The 16,250-nt window shown below is 43.7% G+C and overlaps 2 protein-coding genes across 15 annotated transcripts in view; one reads left to right on the top strand and one right to left on the bottom strand.

Moving 5' to 3' along the window:
* SAMD4A (sterile alpha motif domain containing 4A) overlaps positions 1–16,250 on the bottom strand; it is a 224,936-nt gene that overhangs the window by 104,202 nt on the left and 104,484 nt on the right. The gene's annotated exons all lie outside the window — the stretch shown is intronic.
* The window catches only part of LOC134760146 (uncharacterized), a 47,156-nt gene continuing 32,036 nt past the window's right edge, over positions 1,131–16,250 (top strand). For 4 of the 11 annotated variants that reach the window (XR_010137048.1, XR_010137045.1, XR_010137047.1 and 1 more), the window contains exons 1-2: positions 1,140–1,757; positions 3,187–3,325. Coding sequence is in view for 1 of the 11 variants with exons in the window: in XM_063715852.1 (XP_063571922.1) it covers positions 1,725–1,757; positions 3,187–3,325; positions 4,075–4,373 (471 nt within the window). In the remaining 10 variants the exon portion in view is untranslated. Of the gene's footprint in view, positions 1,758–2,509; positions 2,575–3,186; positions 3,326–4,074; positions 7,896–16,250 lie in introns of those variants that run through there. The other 7 variants (XR_010137051.1, XR_010137046.1, XM_063715852.1 and 4 more) reach the window with 6 other exon arrangements.

Here is a 16,250-nt window from a genome sequence, read left to right as displayed (position 1 = left end):
ATCCCAGCTACTCAGGAGGTTGAGGCAGAAGAATTGCTTGAACTCAGGAGAAGGAGGTTGCAGTGGGCCAAGATCGTGCCATTGGACTCTAGCCTGGACAACAAGAACAAAACTCCGTCTCAAAAAAAAAAAAAAAGAATTACAACTTCTGGGACCCTCTCTATAGATCTACTGAATCAAAAACTGTGTTTAACCAGCCCCCAGATGATTCTGATCCAGGTTCACGTTTGAGAACCCAAGAAAATCATGGCCTCCCACTGATAGCATTTGGAGGATCGAGTAAGACTGATGTGAAACCAGGTGGAAAACATGATTTCTTACCAGGAGAAAGGCTAGGAGGAAGCGGTTGAAAGAGTGGCAAGGACCTATTTTTAAAGGAAGTTGTTGGATTTTTTTAAGTCAACAATAAATAAGCAAAATATCATAATATTTCTAAGACAGGGCTGATCTCTCAAGTTTTCTATTCATAGCAACCTACCCAGTTAAAAGCAGCAATCGCTGCATCTAAGGATAGACAGGGAAGCCACGATTTGGCCCGTTTGGGTTTGAAGAGTGCCATAAGAATAAACAAAGTCTGGCCAAGCCTGTGCTGGCTCATGAATCAAACGAAGGTGAGAATTTCAGTTTTAAAGCATCTTTACCACAGGCTCACACCCTCACAAACCACCCCCACACAATCCCCAGTTATGTGCTGCTCCAAGGAGGAGAGTTGAGATGAGTCTGCAGAAGCCCAGAGAAGCCTGGGCATGAGAGCCAGTACGTTACCTCTAAACGGTTGCTCCGGAGAGCCGTTTGGTGAAGTTTGGTATCAACTCACTGGTCTGACGATGAACCCACAAGACATGCAGTAACAGGAGCAAAATTCTCTTGATTAGAGGACCATAATAATTTGCTGAGTTTGGGGGTGAGGGCACAGCTGCTGTCCAGGTTATATGGAGCTGAGCACATTACAGTTGAACCAGGTGTTAGGTGAAAAATTTGTGAGTTGATGGAATGATCACATAAGAGATTGCTCCATCTCCTCCCTCTCCACTTTGTCCTTCTCCTTTTCTTCCCTCCTCTGGTGTCCACTGGGCACAGCTCATCATTACTGAGTGTCTGGCTGGGTATTATGATGTCAGAGGCATCAGCCACAGAGGGCAATGCCTGAGAAGGGACAGCAGCCTAGCCCCATTCAGGGGCTGATTTGAGCTCCTGTGACATCACGCTCCCTCCAGTTATCTTACATGTCACATCTCAAACATTTAACATCTTACATCTCAAACATTTCTTGAGGCCCTTACCCTCCCATTCCCCCAAATCAATATGGCACTTAGGGGACACCAAGGCACAGAGACACTTGCCCCAGATCACGCAGTAATGCCCTGGTGCTGCCGTGAACAGTGCTGGAGCTTCCTGACCCCTTGTCCAGGGGACCTGGCTGCCTTTTATAGAAAGTTTCCACACACCTTCTATTCCTAACCTCGATCACAAGCATCGCCGGCCCAGATGCTCTGTGTCACCGGCTTAGTAACATACCCCATTTAGGAGCATGAGCACAACTTGTTTGCAGTGGGAATGAATTAACTGAATTCTAGATATTGTTCTTTGGCTGCCTTTTTTTGTTTGTTTTTATTTCAAACACAGCTAACTAATCAGGGCTGTGGACACCGAGAACGCCAACTTTGATTCTTCAAGGAAAATCAGCAGCTGACCACACACCACCCTTCCTGGTCCTCACCAAGATGCCAAGAACATCCAAAGTCTGCAGTTTTGAGGTAAGAAGAAATACTTGGTTCATAACTGCCCATGGAGGGGCAGGATCCATCTTTTCTCATTCTTATTTTGCAAGATGACATTAAGAGGAACAGTGCTGAGAAAATGGAAGATAATCTAAAAAACAAAGGTCATCACTTCTTTATATAATGTTAGAAGTTTTCTGGATGTCTTGACCTTGAGGTCTAAAATGGGTAGAGCCTTTGGAGGAGAAGATATCAAGCCCCTTGGAGTCAGTCAGGTGAAGGGCAGATGTATAACCCCTATCACAGGGTCAGCTCCATGAATCACTGCACAGATCCCACTGCCAAAATCAAGCCCCGGAAAGCACAAAGATTGGAAGAACTGGCTTATTTATCAAACAACTGATGGGCCAGGGCAGGGAGCAACTCCCAGCCAATAAGATGACTTGGTTTCTCAAAATGACATAAATACATTTCAACTGTGTAGTAAATAAAATGAAATTTCATTGTAAAAGGGCCCCAACCGTCTCCCATGTGATCTGCCTCTGCTGCCTCCTCATGTGACTGGCCTCCCAATTTAGCGCGTAACCAACTCCCAATGACCTGTAATAACACTATTCCCAAATTAGAGCTCTCAATTTGACTTGGCTTCGGTCCCTCCCTCAAAGCAAAATAAAGCATCCGTTTTCTTTTTTTCACATTCATAATACTCTCCTTTTGAGTTGCCAACTCAAACCCTGTTTCAGTCAGATTGAGCCCTTCCTCTTTTTTTTTTTTTTTTTTCTGGTTAGCCAAAGAGCCCGATGGAAAAACACCAAGAGACAAAAACAAAAACAAAATCAGACAAAAATTCCAAGTAAGTGACATTCAGCTGGAAAAGCTATGATTCACATGCAAATAAAAATCTCCCCGAATTCACTGTTATATGACGCAAGCCCCTGGCTTCGACATAAAAAGGGCAGAATGAAATCACCCACAATTAAACTTGCTCTGGAATACTGGAATTCTCTGGCTAGGCCTTCCCGACTAATGATAAGAAAACCCCCAACTGTAGCAGAATGAAGCTAATTGTGTTGGGAGCCAGGGCATCCCCACCTCAGCTGACATTCACTCCTGAAACTTCCCAACCCAGCACTCCCCATCTTCACCCACTCCCTCACCCGCATTCAGAATAACCTGCATGGAGACAGGGCTCAGGCCCTCTAAAGGCATCCCTTCTTTCTAGGCAGACATGAGGGATTTGTGCTGAGAAAGCTGGACTCACCACCCTATCCCCCAGGAAGCTAGAGTACAAGAAAGCTTTCACTGGAGCTCTGGAAAGATCTCCCTGAGACTACATAGGACCTTTGTATGAGCTTCACAGGAGCATCACTTTCTGATCTCAAGTCCAGGCCAGAGATAGTTTAGCAAGTAACCTCTCCTGACTGGTAGATAATTTAACATCCCAATTCCCTCTTTTCTCCCTCAGGAAACTGAAGCTGATCTGACACCACTTCCTTTTTCTCCAGATGTTACCCTTCGGATGGATACCTCGATCTGCCTGAAAATCATGGAATTCTGGAGATGGAAGGGACCTCAGAGATTTTCTGGTTCTCTCTGTTCTGGTTGTAAGTGTTCTTACCACACACCACTCCCAACCATGGGGAGCCTTTCCACCACTGAAGAGAGCTGGGGTTACTAAAGCCACAATCAGCTTCTCTGCAACTTCTAACCATTTGGCTAAGATCAGTTTTTCTGAAACCACAAAGAAAAAAATCTATGAACAAGTACTAGCGTACCAATGTTCACAGTAGCATTATTCACAAGTCATAAGGTGGGAGCAACCCAAACGTCCATCAACAGATGAATAGGTAAACAACATGTGGAATATACATCCAATGGAATCCTCTTCAGCCTCAACAAGAAAGGAAATTCCAGCACATGCTATAAGATAGATGGACCTCAAGGACACTGTGCTAAGTTAATTAAGCTAGACACAAAAGGACAAATGCTGTATGATTCCACTTGTATGAGGTCTCTTAAGTAGTCAGAAAGCAGAATGGTGGCTGCCAGGAGCTGGGGAGCGGGGCAGGAAGAATGGGGAGTTATTGTTTAATAGGAACAGAGTTTCTGTTTGGGATGATGATAAAGTTCTAGAAATGGATAGCTGTGATGGTCACACAACATTGTGAATATAATTAATGCCACAGGACTGTATATTTAAAAATGATTAAAATGGCAGATTTTATGTTATGTATATTTTACCATGATAAAAAAAATACAAAAAGATAAATCTACTTTCCCTTTAGGGGAAGACAGCCATTCACCTAAATCTTTTTCAGGCTAACAGTCCCCAGTGTTTTCTAACAATCTTTAGGTGGTATGATTTCCAGGCCCCTGCAGCTTCCTGGCCACCCTCCTCTGGCTACACTTAATGCCTCTTTGAAAACCTGGTACCCAGAACTGAATGGTGGACTGCGCTCAGCTTCTCCTTCCAGGTCCCGTCCTGAGGCACCCGGCTTAACCCCCAAGTCAAACGCTGCACAGAGCAGGCCTGCTGCCTGCCCACTCTGGCTACCAGGCCAAAGGCCCAGGTCTGGAAGAATAAAAAGATGCCACCACCCTACTACCCTGCTGCTGCTCCATCCCCAGACAGCTGTGGGCAGCTGCAGCTGAGAAGTGAAACTAGCAACAGCATCTGGGGGAGGGGGTGGCACCCAACTGAGCACACTACGCCCTTTCCATAGATCTCCCGTTTCTCGGGGGGTGTCTGGCCAATGGAAACAGGGCAGGCCCTCAGGGATGCCTCTTATCAGCAACCCACCAGAAGTCTGTAATCCCCTTCATGGTATGGTGTGCAGGGCAGGGATGGGAGGCACAGCTAGATGTGTGCAGCCCCAGCCTAAGCCAGGCCTGTTGGGCACCACAATGGGCTCACCCGCCTCGGTCCATCTGGAAAAGGTTTGAAAGCTTGAGGCAGGAAAGTTCCCTTTTGCATTTTAAAGTGTGTTGAAACTGAGTAGCCTGGGTGTTGGTCTCATTCCACAAGTGAGTAATCCATTTCCTGAAAGTAAGCTGCTCCCCCTTTGGAAGTGGCCCAGCGATTTGGGGGTGCTGTTAGAGGTGTCACTAACTCGGTAAATATTTATTGGCACAAGCAGGGAGCTTTTCTAGGAATATCAGTTAATTTGCTAAATTAATGGCTTTAAGGTAGCATCCTTGAAAAAAGTTAATTCCTTTCTGATGGGTGAGCAATTTATGCCTGGGACAGGGCACCAGACAGGGAGTGTGTTTCACTTACTAGTTAGAATAACCACAAATAAATTAAAACCAGGCCTGGCTTTAAAATCTCTACCTTCTTCCTTTTCTTGACTCCTGATTTTCTATTAATATCTGAGCCAGTAATGGATTGACTTTGGAAAACTCTTTTCTATGGCAATATTTTGCTGGGAGTTTGAAATGATGGGGTTTGAAAACTCCCTTTCCTGTGAGTCTTTTGGCTTCTGGGATCCCATATAGATGATCTCATATAACTACCCCTCACTAAGACTGTGCCCACCTGGATCTATCTGGAGACGTGCTTCCTGTTCTTCTGTGTAGAGCAATTTAGACTTTCATCACCTGGCTTGAAAAAGCCTTTTGCCTCGAAGAATAAAATCTTGGTTTCTTTATGGCTCAAACGATCACCTTAAAATCCTTTTAAAAAGACTCCTGTGCCACCTTCTCCTCTTCCTTCATGAGACAGGCGGTCCTCAGGAAGGAATCTACATTTTCTGATCCAAACTATGGAGACAGAGGAGTATACTCAGAGCTCTGCCAGGAAGGGGATGAGTTTGTGTGGTACAGGTTCTGATGCAGGAATACATCAAGCTCAGGAGTGATTCTCCATGAAGTATCGTGGATGGTTATAGATCTGATAGAAAAAAACTCATTCTGGATTCCTGATCTCATGACCAGCATTTTTCCTCAACCTTTCTTGGAACTATCCCTTTTAGTCATGATCTTAGAAATCCTATGTGACTGCCTTGCGCTCCAGGCATCACGGCCATCCACTTGGGTCTTCTGGGACAGAAACGAGAGTCTTCATGACTCTCACTAATCTGGCACGGTCCTGTGCCTCAGACACTATTGCCTCACAACGGCTCGCACCTGTATTATCAGCCATCCCTACAAGGATCATCCTGAGATCCAGTGCCACTCCCTATTTCATCCCCTTCAGGGGTACCTGGAAAGGAGATGACTGAGAGATGATGGCCCTCCTTTGGTATCCTGCAGACGTGTATATAATGGAGTCCAAGCCCATGAAGCCGAGTGCCAGTACACACTCTGTCCCTCAAGAACCAGGCAGGGCACTGTTGGGGCACACAGCTTCCCAGGGAGGGCCCCCTCCAGCAGCATATGACGGAAGAACTGCACGGCAGCCAGCAATGGGAGAGAACAATATGCTGGCTGCAGGGAACACAGGGTTGGTTATTCAGGTACCAGCAATACCAAAACCCGTGTTTATCCTTGTTCATTCATTTCCTTTCTTTCAGCAGGCCTATTACATACAGCATTGCATAAGTCACTGAATGTCTGAAAAACAGGGCTGGCCTATGTTGATAGTGTAGGAATTTGGCCTCTATTTCCTTTTACGCTTTAATCTGGTACATGTTTATCTTCCATTGCATTATCTTTTTACTGTTTTGAGGACACAGCCATAGTCAGAGTGCAGATCCAGAGCGAACACCTTGGAGACTTGATTATGTGCTCAGAAACTCCCCTCTTAAATACTTTTTGGAACAAGCTGAGGTATGCATAAGTAAATGCTTCAAATACAGTATGGACAAGGATTAGCAACCATTATTATCAACAGGGTTATCAGGAACTGGGAAATGTCAGATTCACAAAATGAGCCTTCAATGGGATGTGTGCAAAGAGGGGCACTGGTTGAGAGTTTGGGACCCAGATGGGGTGGTATGTTTGTCACGTGGCTACCATTGGTACCGGTGTTCAACGGCCACAGGGAAACCTGCTTATTATTCTGTGACCGCCTCCTACATAGGCATGGCTCAGGGAAGATAGAAAAGCCTCAGAGGAGTGAAAATGGAATCAAACAGAAGAGACAGGAGGCCGACATGGAACTGAGCAAGTTCTGGCTACTTCTGTTGCTTTTTGAGTCAGGGGAATGTGACGTATGGACTCTTCCCCTATAAACTCATACCTCAAGATTCTTCTGTGCACACAGCAGACTCCCAACAATCCCACACATTAAAGGCCACAACCCCAAACATTGTGGGATAAGAACAGGGCTGCTTCTTTATCCGGAGATTCCTGAGTCACACACTAATGAAATACCTACCTCAGGCACATGTTCATAATGTTCATCCTTACACTCTGTAAGGCCAGTCCTAGACCCAGGTACTGCATGTTATGACAGCATAATTATTTTGTGGTCTGTCTTCAATGGCTCTGCATTTCCTCCTAAAGTGGGATATTGTGGCAGTCATAAATCTTTCCATCCTCCAGAGCAGTGGTCTGTCACAGCTTACTTATACCGCTTATCTTCTGGGAGCGTTCCAACTCTTACTTTGTTTAAACTTAAGCCCTGCTAAACTCATCTCCCTGCATATTTTTCATTTGGGGCTCCATCAGAAAACTAATTAAAATAAAAAAGTTTTCTAAAAGGCAGGGTGTGGTGGCTCACACCCGTAATCCCAGTACTTTAGGAGGCCAAAGTGGGAGGATCACTTAAACCCAGGAGTTTGAGACCAGCCTGGGTAACACAGGGAGATCCCATCTCTATAGAACATTTTTAAAAATCAGCTGGGCATAGTAGTGCGTGCCTGTAGTCCCAGTTACTCAGGAGGCCGAGGTGGTAGAACTGCTTGAGTCAGGGAGTTCAAGGCTGCTATGAGCCATGATCACGCCACTATACTCCAGCCTGGGTGACAGAGCGAGTCCCTATCTCCAAAAAGAAAAATAAATAGAGTAAAATAATCAGTGTCTCACGAGCATAATGATCAACACACACACATACAATCACATTTACCTACTTAATCTCTGCTTTCATGTCTGATTTATTAGTATCTATCATCTGTGGAGTACTTTTTTAAAAAGTGGGCAAAATCTCTTTCTAAACATTATCACATCTCAAATGCAAGACAAGTGGGACTGTGGTGAAGAAATTGAGGCTCATCGTGGTGAAGTGACACACGGTGGTTGGGGGGCTGGGGGGGGTCTTTCTGTAGCCTAACTCCTGGTTCCCAGCCCAACAGCTGGTCCCCCATTGGCTCACTGCTGAGGCTAAGCTGATGCTTGCTGGAAGAAAGGTCTGCACAGCGAAGCCTTACAGTTTCACTTATGTTCTTGGTTCTCTTACAAAGGAATCTAAACCTTGATGGACATTAGAAATTTAATAATAGTTTAAGAGCAAATCCCAGCATGTCTCCAAAGCAATACAGAATCAAATTCTGAAAGCAAATAAGATCCTGCTTTATTCTTCTCTCTCTGGCCCCGCTGGCAGGGTGGGAGTGAACTGGGTGTGTCGAGTGAGGAGAGGAGACTCCAGAATATACCATTATGATTATCTAACAATAGCAACACTCTTACTGGCAGTGTCCTCTGAAAAGATTAACAACATGAAGTTTCTTTTACTCTACATGGCAACAAGCTTCTGAAGAAAATAAAGTAAAAATATAAACCGCTTTATTAACTACCAGTGATGCTGGTTTCTTTAAACTTTCTTAAAACCTTAACATTATAAACTGAGGAATGTGCTGAAATATGTTGGAAGTTTCTTGATCTTGTTTCAACTAATAGTCACTTTTCAATTTCTCAGAAAAGGATATTTAACAAATATGGCCAAACTTAAGTAACTTCAATTTCATTAATTTTCTCTTAAAACAAACATATCAAAAAGTAATGACACAGGAAAAGAATAGCCCCAATACCCATATTGCAACCCTAAACATCATCTACTCACCGTCCAGAAACGTACTCAATCTGTCTTTCAGTAACAGACCTGAAAATTACACCACATTGGTAAGAAGCAACTCCACTGCAGATGCGTTAAAAAATGAGTGGCAATTCAGGCCCAATTCACCATGGGTTGTTTTAATAATTTTTATTTTCTGAGCAGTGACTTTTTTCAAATAGAAAATCTGGCAATTGTATTAAAACCAATACTGTTAATTTTCACTTATATAGTTCTTAGTCTACAACTACATGAAGCCTAAGAAAAGATTTCTGTATAAAGAAAAATGTAGTGACCTCAGGCAAGCCTGTGAGATTTTTTCCAACAGACACAACAAGGGAATAAATGGTGGGGGGAATTGGGCATGAGCCACCCATGATCTGAAGATAAGGCAGCGTGGCCCCGGTAGGACTGTGAGCACACGTGCTCCATCTTTTCTTGATGCACACACCTGTCCCACGATCATTTGGCTTCCAAATCCTCGAGGTCACTATCCCATCATGTCCTATCTTAGGCCCAGACAGAATCCTCTTGTCAAATCTTGAAGACTTTCAAACAGAAGTATTACTGTACACACATTCTGAAACGGATTTGATGAGCAGAGAGAAGGGTTACTGTGCAGAGACCAGGAATGCAAAAGCGGTCAGTTCAGAGTTGTCTCCCAACTGCAGACAGGACCTCAGGGACACAGCACTAGGTTCTAGCTCTGGGAATGTAATCTCTTATGCCTCAGTTTCCTCCTATTAAAAAATACACAAAATGGTCTTCCGTCACCCGCCACTTCCAAAGGATGACATGGAAAACAATGGTTTGTGCATCTAAAGACTTAGTACTGGTATAATGATAGGCATTCACTTTGGATGCCCTCGTTTAAAGACCTTCACTCCTATAAGCTAAGGCCTCCACTTCCATGCAGGCCTCAGGGTAGCCATGGAAATTTGGTCTTTGCCTGGCATCCCGCATCATCTGGAAAGGGGAGAACATGCTTACACGTTCTTGGTTGCAGATTGGTATTTTTAGCATTTTTAGAAAAGACTAGACTGTTTTTCATATAATTCATTTCTCATAATATTAGCACTTGTGTTTTAAGAGCACGTAACAAGGAGCTATTGTTAGAGAAGCCAGGATCAGAATCAAGTGGCTAAGTGATAAGGGATACTGCTCATGCTCTTCTCTTGCTTCTAAATGTCTGCTTTCTAGCAGCTCCAGAATATTCCTGGTCCAATGCATTGTAGACACATTAGAATCACCCAAAACAACTTTAAATATTTGACCTCCTGCTCCAATCTCCAAAAATGATAGAAAAACCCCAGCTTATCTGCGAGTTTCCCCAAAGTCCTACCAGTCTGTCATACACAAAATCCAAATCTGAGTCAATAAAACATAAACGTTCAAACTATCTGTCTTCCTTGTTTCCCCCACTTCTCCCTGCTGTCTCTTGGCTATTTACTATTTTTAAACCTTACATAGCACAGAGAAAGAGGAATGGCATTTGAATGAAGTTTGGAGACAAGATTGAGTCCAGAAGAAGGTAGCATAAAAGGCTGGGATTATGCAGGGTTTCAATTATCCATGCTTTCCCTAAAGATCAGGCCGGGCACGGTGGCTCACGCCTGTAATCCCAGCACTTTGGGAGGCCGAGGCGGGCGGATCACGAGGTCAGGAGATCGAGACCATCCTGGCTAACACGGTGAAACCCCATCTCTACTAAAAATGCAAAAAATTAGCCGGACGCGACGGCGGGCGCCTGTAGTCCCAGCTACTCAGGAGGCTGAGGCAGGAGAATGGCGTGAACCCGGGAGGTGGAGCTTGCAGTGAGCCGAGATAGCGCCACTGCACTCCGGCCTGGGCGACAGAGCGAGACTCCGTCTCAAAAAAAAAAAAAAAAAAAAAAAAAAAAAGATCATATATTCCATACCCCTCCCCACCTGACCTACACATACACACACACACACACACACAATGATAAATGGTGACTGCCCAAAATATGACACATGGGTATTAGAGAAAACAGCAGAATTAGGAAGGTCACTTTTAAATTCTCCTCCCTTCTCCCCTGAGGCAGGTCATAAAACCTTCATTCTAGAGGTACCCTCCCTATACCTGGAGGAAAGGAACATCCTTATTTTTAAAGACACAGAGATGCCAAGAAGAATCTGAACAAACAGGCCTTGCTAAATTCCCTTCAGTTTATTACCATTAGATCACATCCTTTTGTCCCCCAATCATACTTCTGCACAACTGTGCATTCTTTATCAAACCTAAGCATAAAATATGCAGATTTCTCTGTTTCTTTGGGTCTTCTTTTCTGAAGCCTCCCATGTCACGCAAAACTTATATTTAAATTAATTTGTATGCTTTTCTCTTGTTAAAATCTGTCTTTTGTTGTAGGAGTCTCAGCCACAAACCTAGTGTTGGGAAAGAAAGATATTTCTTTTCCTTTACGATTGATAGACAGACAGACAGAATGAATGAATGCAAATTGCTGAAGAACATTAGAAGCTATTTAGAAAGGATTCAGATACTAGTGTAAACCCCAAAAGACTAATTCAATAGAAAAAAATGCCCTTTTAAACCAAACAATTCCAACATAGGAGAGAATGTTCCTCTTTCTTCAAAGCCAAATATTTTACTATGTTTTATAAGACTAATTAAAACAATATTGTGGTATCCGAGAATGTGTGGGTTATGGAGAGGAACAGTCTGCCCCACAAAAATCTTCATTTCATCAAGCAAACACCGCATCTATGGTGAGAGTTATGCAGGATCCTCGGAGACTTTCGCTTTGTTTCATTAACATTCACATATCCACTTGGTAAGAACTGTAGCTTGGAACTATGATTTCCATTACAAAGCCTCTGAAATGCCAGGAATGAGTCATGGCATTGTGCAGCCTGGGCAGTGCACTGATTTTCTCCATTAACCAGGCGTACATTCTGACAACTTCCAGGAGAAAAGCTGAATGAGTCAGTTTCAGGAATAAACCACATTAGAATACTATGTGCGTGGAGGAGTTAGGGTAATAGGGATTGGTTTTTGCTGTTGTTTTGTTCTTTTAAAACAGAAATATTCATAAAATTCATTTCTCTGAAGATAGCAAAATAACATAGATACACCCAACTATGAGGATTCTAACACCATGACCAATTTGGTTACCAAACATTACAAAGTGTAGTGAAACTGCTAGGATCAAAAACAGCTTTTCAAGGACAGTTCCACAGCCCCCTTAACACACAGAACACTACCTCTGAACCACTTCCAAACACCTTCTCCTTTCCTGATTTTCTTCTTTGGGTGTCTTACACCACCTGACTTTCACAGAGAAATGGGAAGTCAGGAGATAACAAGTTAGATAACTAAACGAGGGAAACACATGGCCAGAATTCAGGCAGAGCATGTGCCGTGTTTCAGCAGGAACAACAAACCTGACTATAAAAATGGATCTCTGGCTTCAGTGGGAAGCAAAATGCATAATGCAAGGCTCTAGACTGCGAGGATCTCTTCTGCATCCTGTCATGTTCCCTGCTGCCATTTCGGTTTTGGAAACTGGAGTCCAAATCTCTTTAACCCTACACATTCTTGAGAATTGCTTACTGTGTTTATGAGATGAAGGCCTAAAGCACTGTCATCCTGGACTACCTACTAAATAAAGAAATCAGCAATATTAGAAGGCTAGCAATTTCCTGGCAAGGTGGAAAGATACTGAAAGAACTAAAAGCAGAATAGGCACAGTGGTTCACACCTGTAATCCCAGCACTCTGGGAGGCCGAGGTGGGCGGATCACCTGAGGTCAGGAGTTTGAGACCAGCCTTGCCAACATGGTGAAACCCTGTCTCTACTAGAAATAAAAAAAAAATTAGCTGGCTGTGGTGGCTCATGCCTGTAGCCCCAGCTACTCAGGAGACTGAGGAAGGAGAATCGTTTGAACTTGGGAGGCAGAGGTTACAGTGAGCCAAGCAAGACTGTGCCACTGTACTCCAGCCAGGGTGATAGAGCAAGACTCTGTCTCAAAAAAAAGAAAAGAAAAGAAAAGAAAGTACTAAAAGCATAAAATGGTTAACATCTTTTTAGAACTTCTGATCTTGTTTGAAACCAATACCATACGATGATTTGAAAACTGAGTACAACCATGAAAAATGGAGATATCTGAATATGCCAAAGGCACTTTTAATACCAAAATGAGAGGTGAAGTACTTAGGGTGACTGTCAGGAGCCAGTATATCTCAGATTGAACATGGAGCTGCTGTGGTATTCAGGGACTCCTTTGTACAGGATCATACTCAGTTGTTCTCCATCTTTCTTAGTATTGAGCTGTGGCCTTGCTTTTTCTTTTTTTGGATTTGGCCTCTAATGTTTAGGCACGAGTCAGCACACACAGATGAATAGATTAACTGAGCTAATTTAAGGGAGCCCTCCCATGGAAGGATTCTTTTTTAGCCTTCTATATTTAGGCTAAGGTTTGTGCCTGTGCAAGACACTGACTGAAGAACTGAGTTTTCCAAACCTCATGAGCAAGGACTCTCTACCATGAGATCTTCCTAACAAACCACTCACTTGTTCATGGGAGCTCTGATGTCCCCATAACCACAGAGTATTAAAACAGGCCAATTAAGGCAAGCTAATTTGTACTGCAGGGTGACTCTCGCCTCACTTTCAAAAATGTGGTAAGCACATACCGTGTTGGTATTCAGGCTGGTGAATATCCCTATCTGGTGAAACTTGATAAAACTTAATTGATATGACAACTCTATTGAATTCTACCAGAAGCAATCACTTCAACTAAATCACACAGTTCCTAAATCTCACATTTAGTAACGAATTAAAGACTTTGAAACTCTCCACTGCTGAAACACTGGTTCTCAAGTTCTTACACTATTGCTTAGTCAGACCTAAAGCATGGCTAAGGAATAAGTTTAAAGTTTGACTCTCAAGCAAAAATTTCAAAGGTTCTGTGACTTGTTGGTCATAAAATAAGCTGCTCTCCATGGTAGGGGATTCTCTGCCTTCTTTTTTTTTTTTTTTTTTTTTTGGAGACGGAGTTTCCCTCTTGTTGCCCAGGCTAGAGTGCAATGGCGCAATCTCGGCTCACTGCAACCTCCACCTCCTGGGTTCGAGCGATTCTCCTGCCTCAGTCTACTGAGTAGATGGGATTACAGGTGCCCGCCACCTCACTCGGCTAATTTTTATATTTTTAGTAGAGACGGGGTTTCACCAGTTTGGCCAAGCTGGTCTCGAACTCCTGACCTCAGGTGATCCACCCGCCTCAGCCTCCCAAAGTGCTTGGATTACAGGTGTGAGCCACCGTGCCTGGCCTTCTGTCTTCTTTTAAAATCTCTCCCTAATGGGCCAACCACAGTGGCTCACACCTGTAATCCAAGCACTTTGGGAGTCTGAGGTGGGATGATCGCTTGAACCTGGGAGTTTGAGAGCAGCCTGGGCAACACAGTGAGGCCTCATCTCTACAAAAAATAAATTTCAAAATTCGCTGGGCATCATGGCACGGGCCTAATAGTCCCAGAACTCAAGAGGCTGAGGTGGGAGGATCACTTGATTCCCGAGAGGTTGAGGCTGCTGTGAGCCATGATCATGCCACTGCATTACAGCCTAGGTGACAGAGTGAGACCCTGTCTCAAAAATAAAATCTTTCCCTAGCCCACTTATTTGAGTATCATTTAGGGCATAGGTAATGCTAAGGGATCTACTACATTGTCACAATGATAAGAATGTCAATAGATTCTCTTCTCATGTCTTTGACATTTAAAGACATCTGTAGAAAGGTAGACACCATCTGTGTCCTCCTGCTGGCAGAGACTAAACACCTGCATGGTAGAAACCACACCAGTATCTACTCAGTGTCAGAAGGGCCTTTAGAAAACAGAATCAATTATCCATTGCCTTCTCTTTTGTTTCACAAATTCTTGGGCGTGCTGAAGAGGTCAAGTTTTGAACAAGCTGCTTTTACAGTCTTACTTTTTTAGAGAACCTCATGCAAAAAATTTAAAAGCAAAAAGCAACTTAAAGGAGCAGCAAAACTCCTGCCCTTCTCTCCCTAAAAATGGAATAAACTTACTTGGCAGTATCTCTGCTGCCACTGAATATATTTACTTCTTAAATGAGACAAACCTCTTGCCAGGCTTCTTGCCGACTCTGCAGGGACCTAGGCCTCCTTTGCATAAACACTTCTTTCCAGAGAAAAGAATGAGAACGCCACACTTTAATATTTTGGCATTCCTTGTTGGATTCAAGTGGAATGCTAAAATGGATTTAGGTCCCAGAGGAGAGAAGTGAATGAATTTTCATCACTCCCCCGACTTAATTCTATGTGCCCCAAGCGTGGCGTCTGATGACTCAGAGTAGGTTCCACGCTCAGATAGAGGCATCAAACGCTTCAGAAAATAGGGAAGAGTGGCCTCCAGAGTTCAGCTCTCAAAAATAAACCAATCCAGATCCATGAGCTGAGGTATGAAGTTTAAGAGCGATAGCCATTTCTATTTACACAGACATTAGACTGAAATTTGATCTCCCTTCAGCTCAGCCAATAAGATGACCGGGAGAAGTGCTAGGCTATCTCTCCTTAGACTCAGCTGCCTAAGGCCCTGTAGATGGCCTGCTGGGGCTGGGCTGCTGCTCCCTCCTAAGGGCTGCAGAGCCCTCCCACCCCTGCCCACAGGACCCAGGGCCTCGGTAGATAGCTATGTCCCAGTGATGCCTGGGCATCCCGATAACAGGTGAGAATTCAGTGGACTTCCAGAGTGTTCCTTCTAAGCAGCTGAGAGGTTAAATGAAACCAGTCCAAATTTCCAGTGCTAAAAGCAGCAGGCAGCCCGCTATGCTGACGCTGCCGTCACAAAACCCATAGTTGAGTACAAGGCAGCCATTATTTATTCGTGATCCTGAGAATGTTTTTATTGCCTGTATTGTTTTCTAACTTTGGAAGCACCAAATAAGGATGACTTTTGGTGCAAGGTAGAAGCCAGGACTATTTATATGATCTCATTCTTTCTTACATAATATATTAAACAGGCCCTTTAGGCCTGAGCGTGAAAGAGCCAAATTCTAGCTCTGGACAAACATGTGCTGCTCCCATTGAAACTGGGGTGACTTGGCTGTCAGACAGCTGTGAGGCAAACTTTACTCTTCAGCAAGGATATGATGGATAAAGAATAGTTTCCAAGCATGGAATATAGTGCTCTGGAAAAGAGCCTTTGGAGGAATATGAAAATAAATTCCTTTAAAGCCCAAATCAGCAAATACTTCCCATCATTTACAAATATGCTTGTCTACCTTCCAAGCCTACAAGGTAACCTTCGAGAAAGGGCCCCAGGTACCTCTCTGGAGATCATTCAAGATCTCTTCCGGTGAGCCTCTAATGCTGGCAAAATGTATCTTGGGCCAGAAGATCACTCTCCTAACTGTTAGCACGGTGATATTTCACTCTTAGTCACTTTGTGGGAAGATGCATAGCTGGTTTCAGAACAACAAATTACTTTATAGTTGCACTTCATCATTTCATTGTTCCCATGTTACAGACAGACATTTTATGGTAATTGATCTTGATTTAGTACATATATAGACTTATTTATGTGCTACCTTGTTCC

The sequence above is a fragment of the Pongo abelii genome, chromosome 15 (genome assembly GCF_028885655.2).
Source record: "Pongo abelii isolate AG06213 chromosome 15, NHGRI_mPonAbe1-v2.0_pri, whole genome shotgun sequence".
Taxonomy (NCBI): Eukaryota; Metazoa; Chordata; class Mammalia; order Primates; family Hominidae; genus Pongo; species Pongo abelii.
Note: the sequence above shows the minus strand (reverse complement) of the source record. Positions and strands in the feature narration are given on the sequence as shown.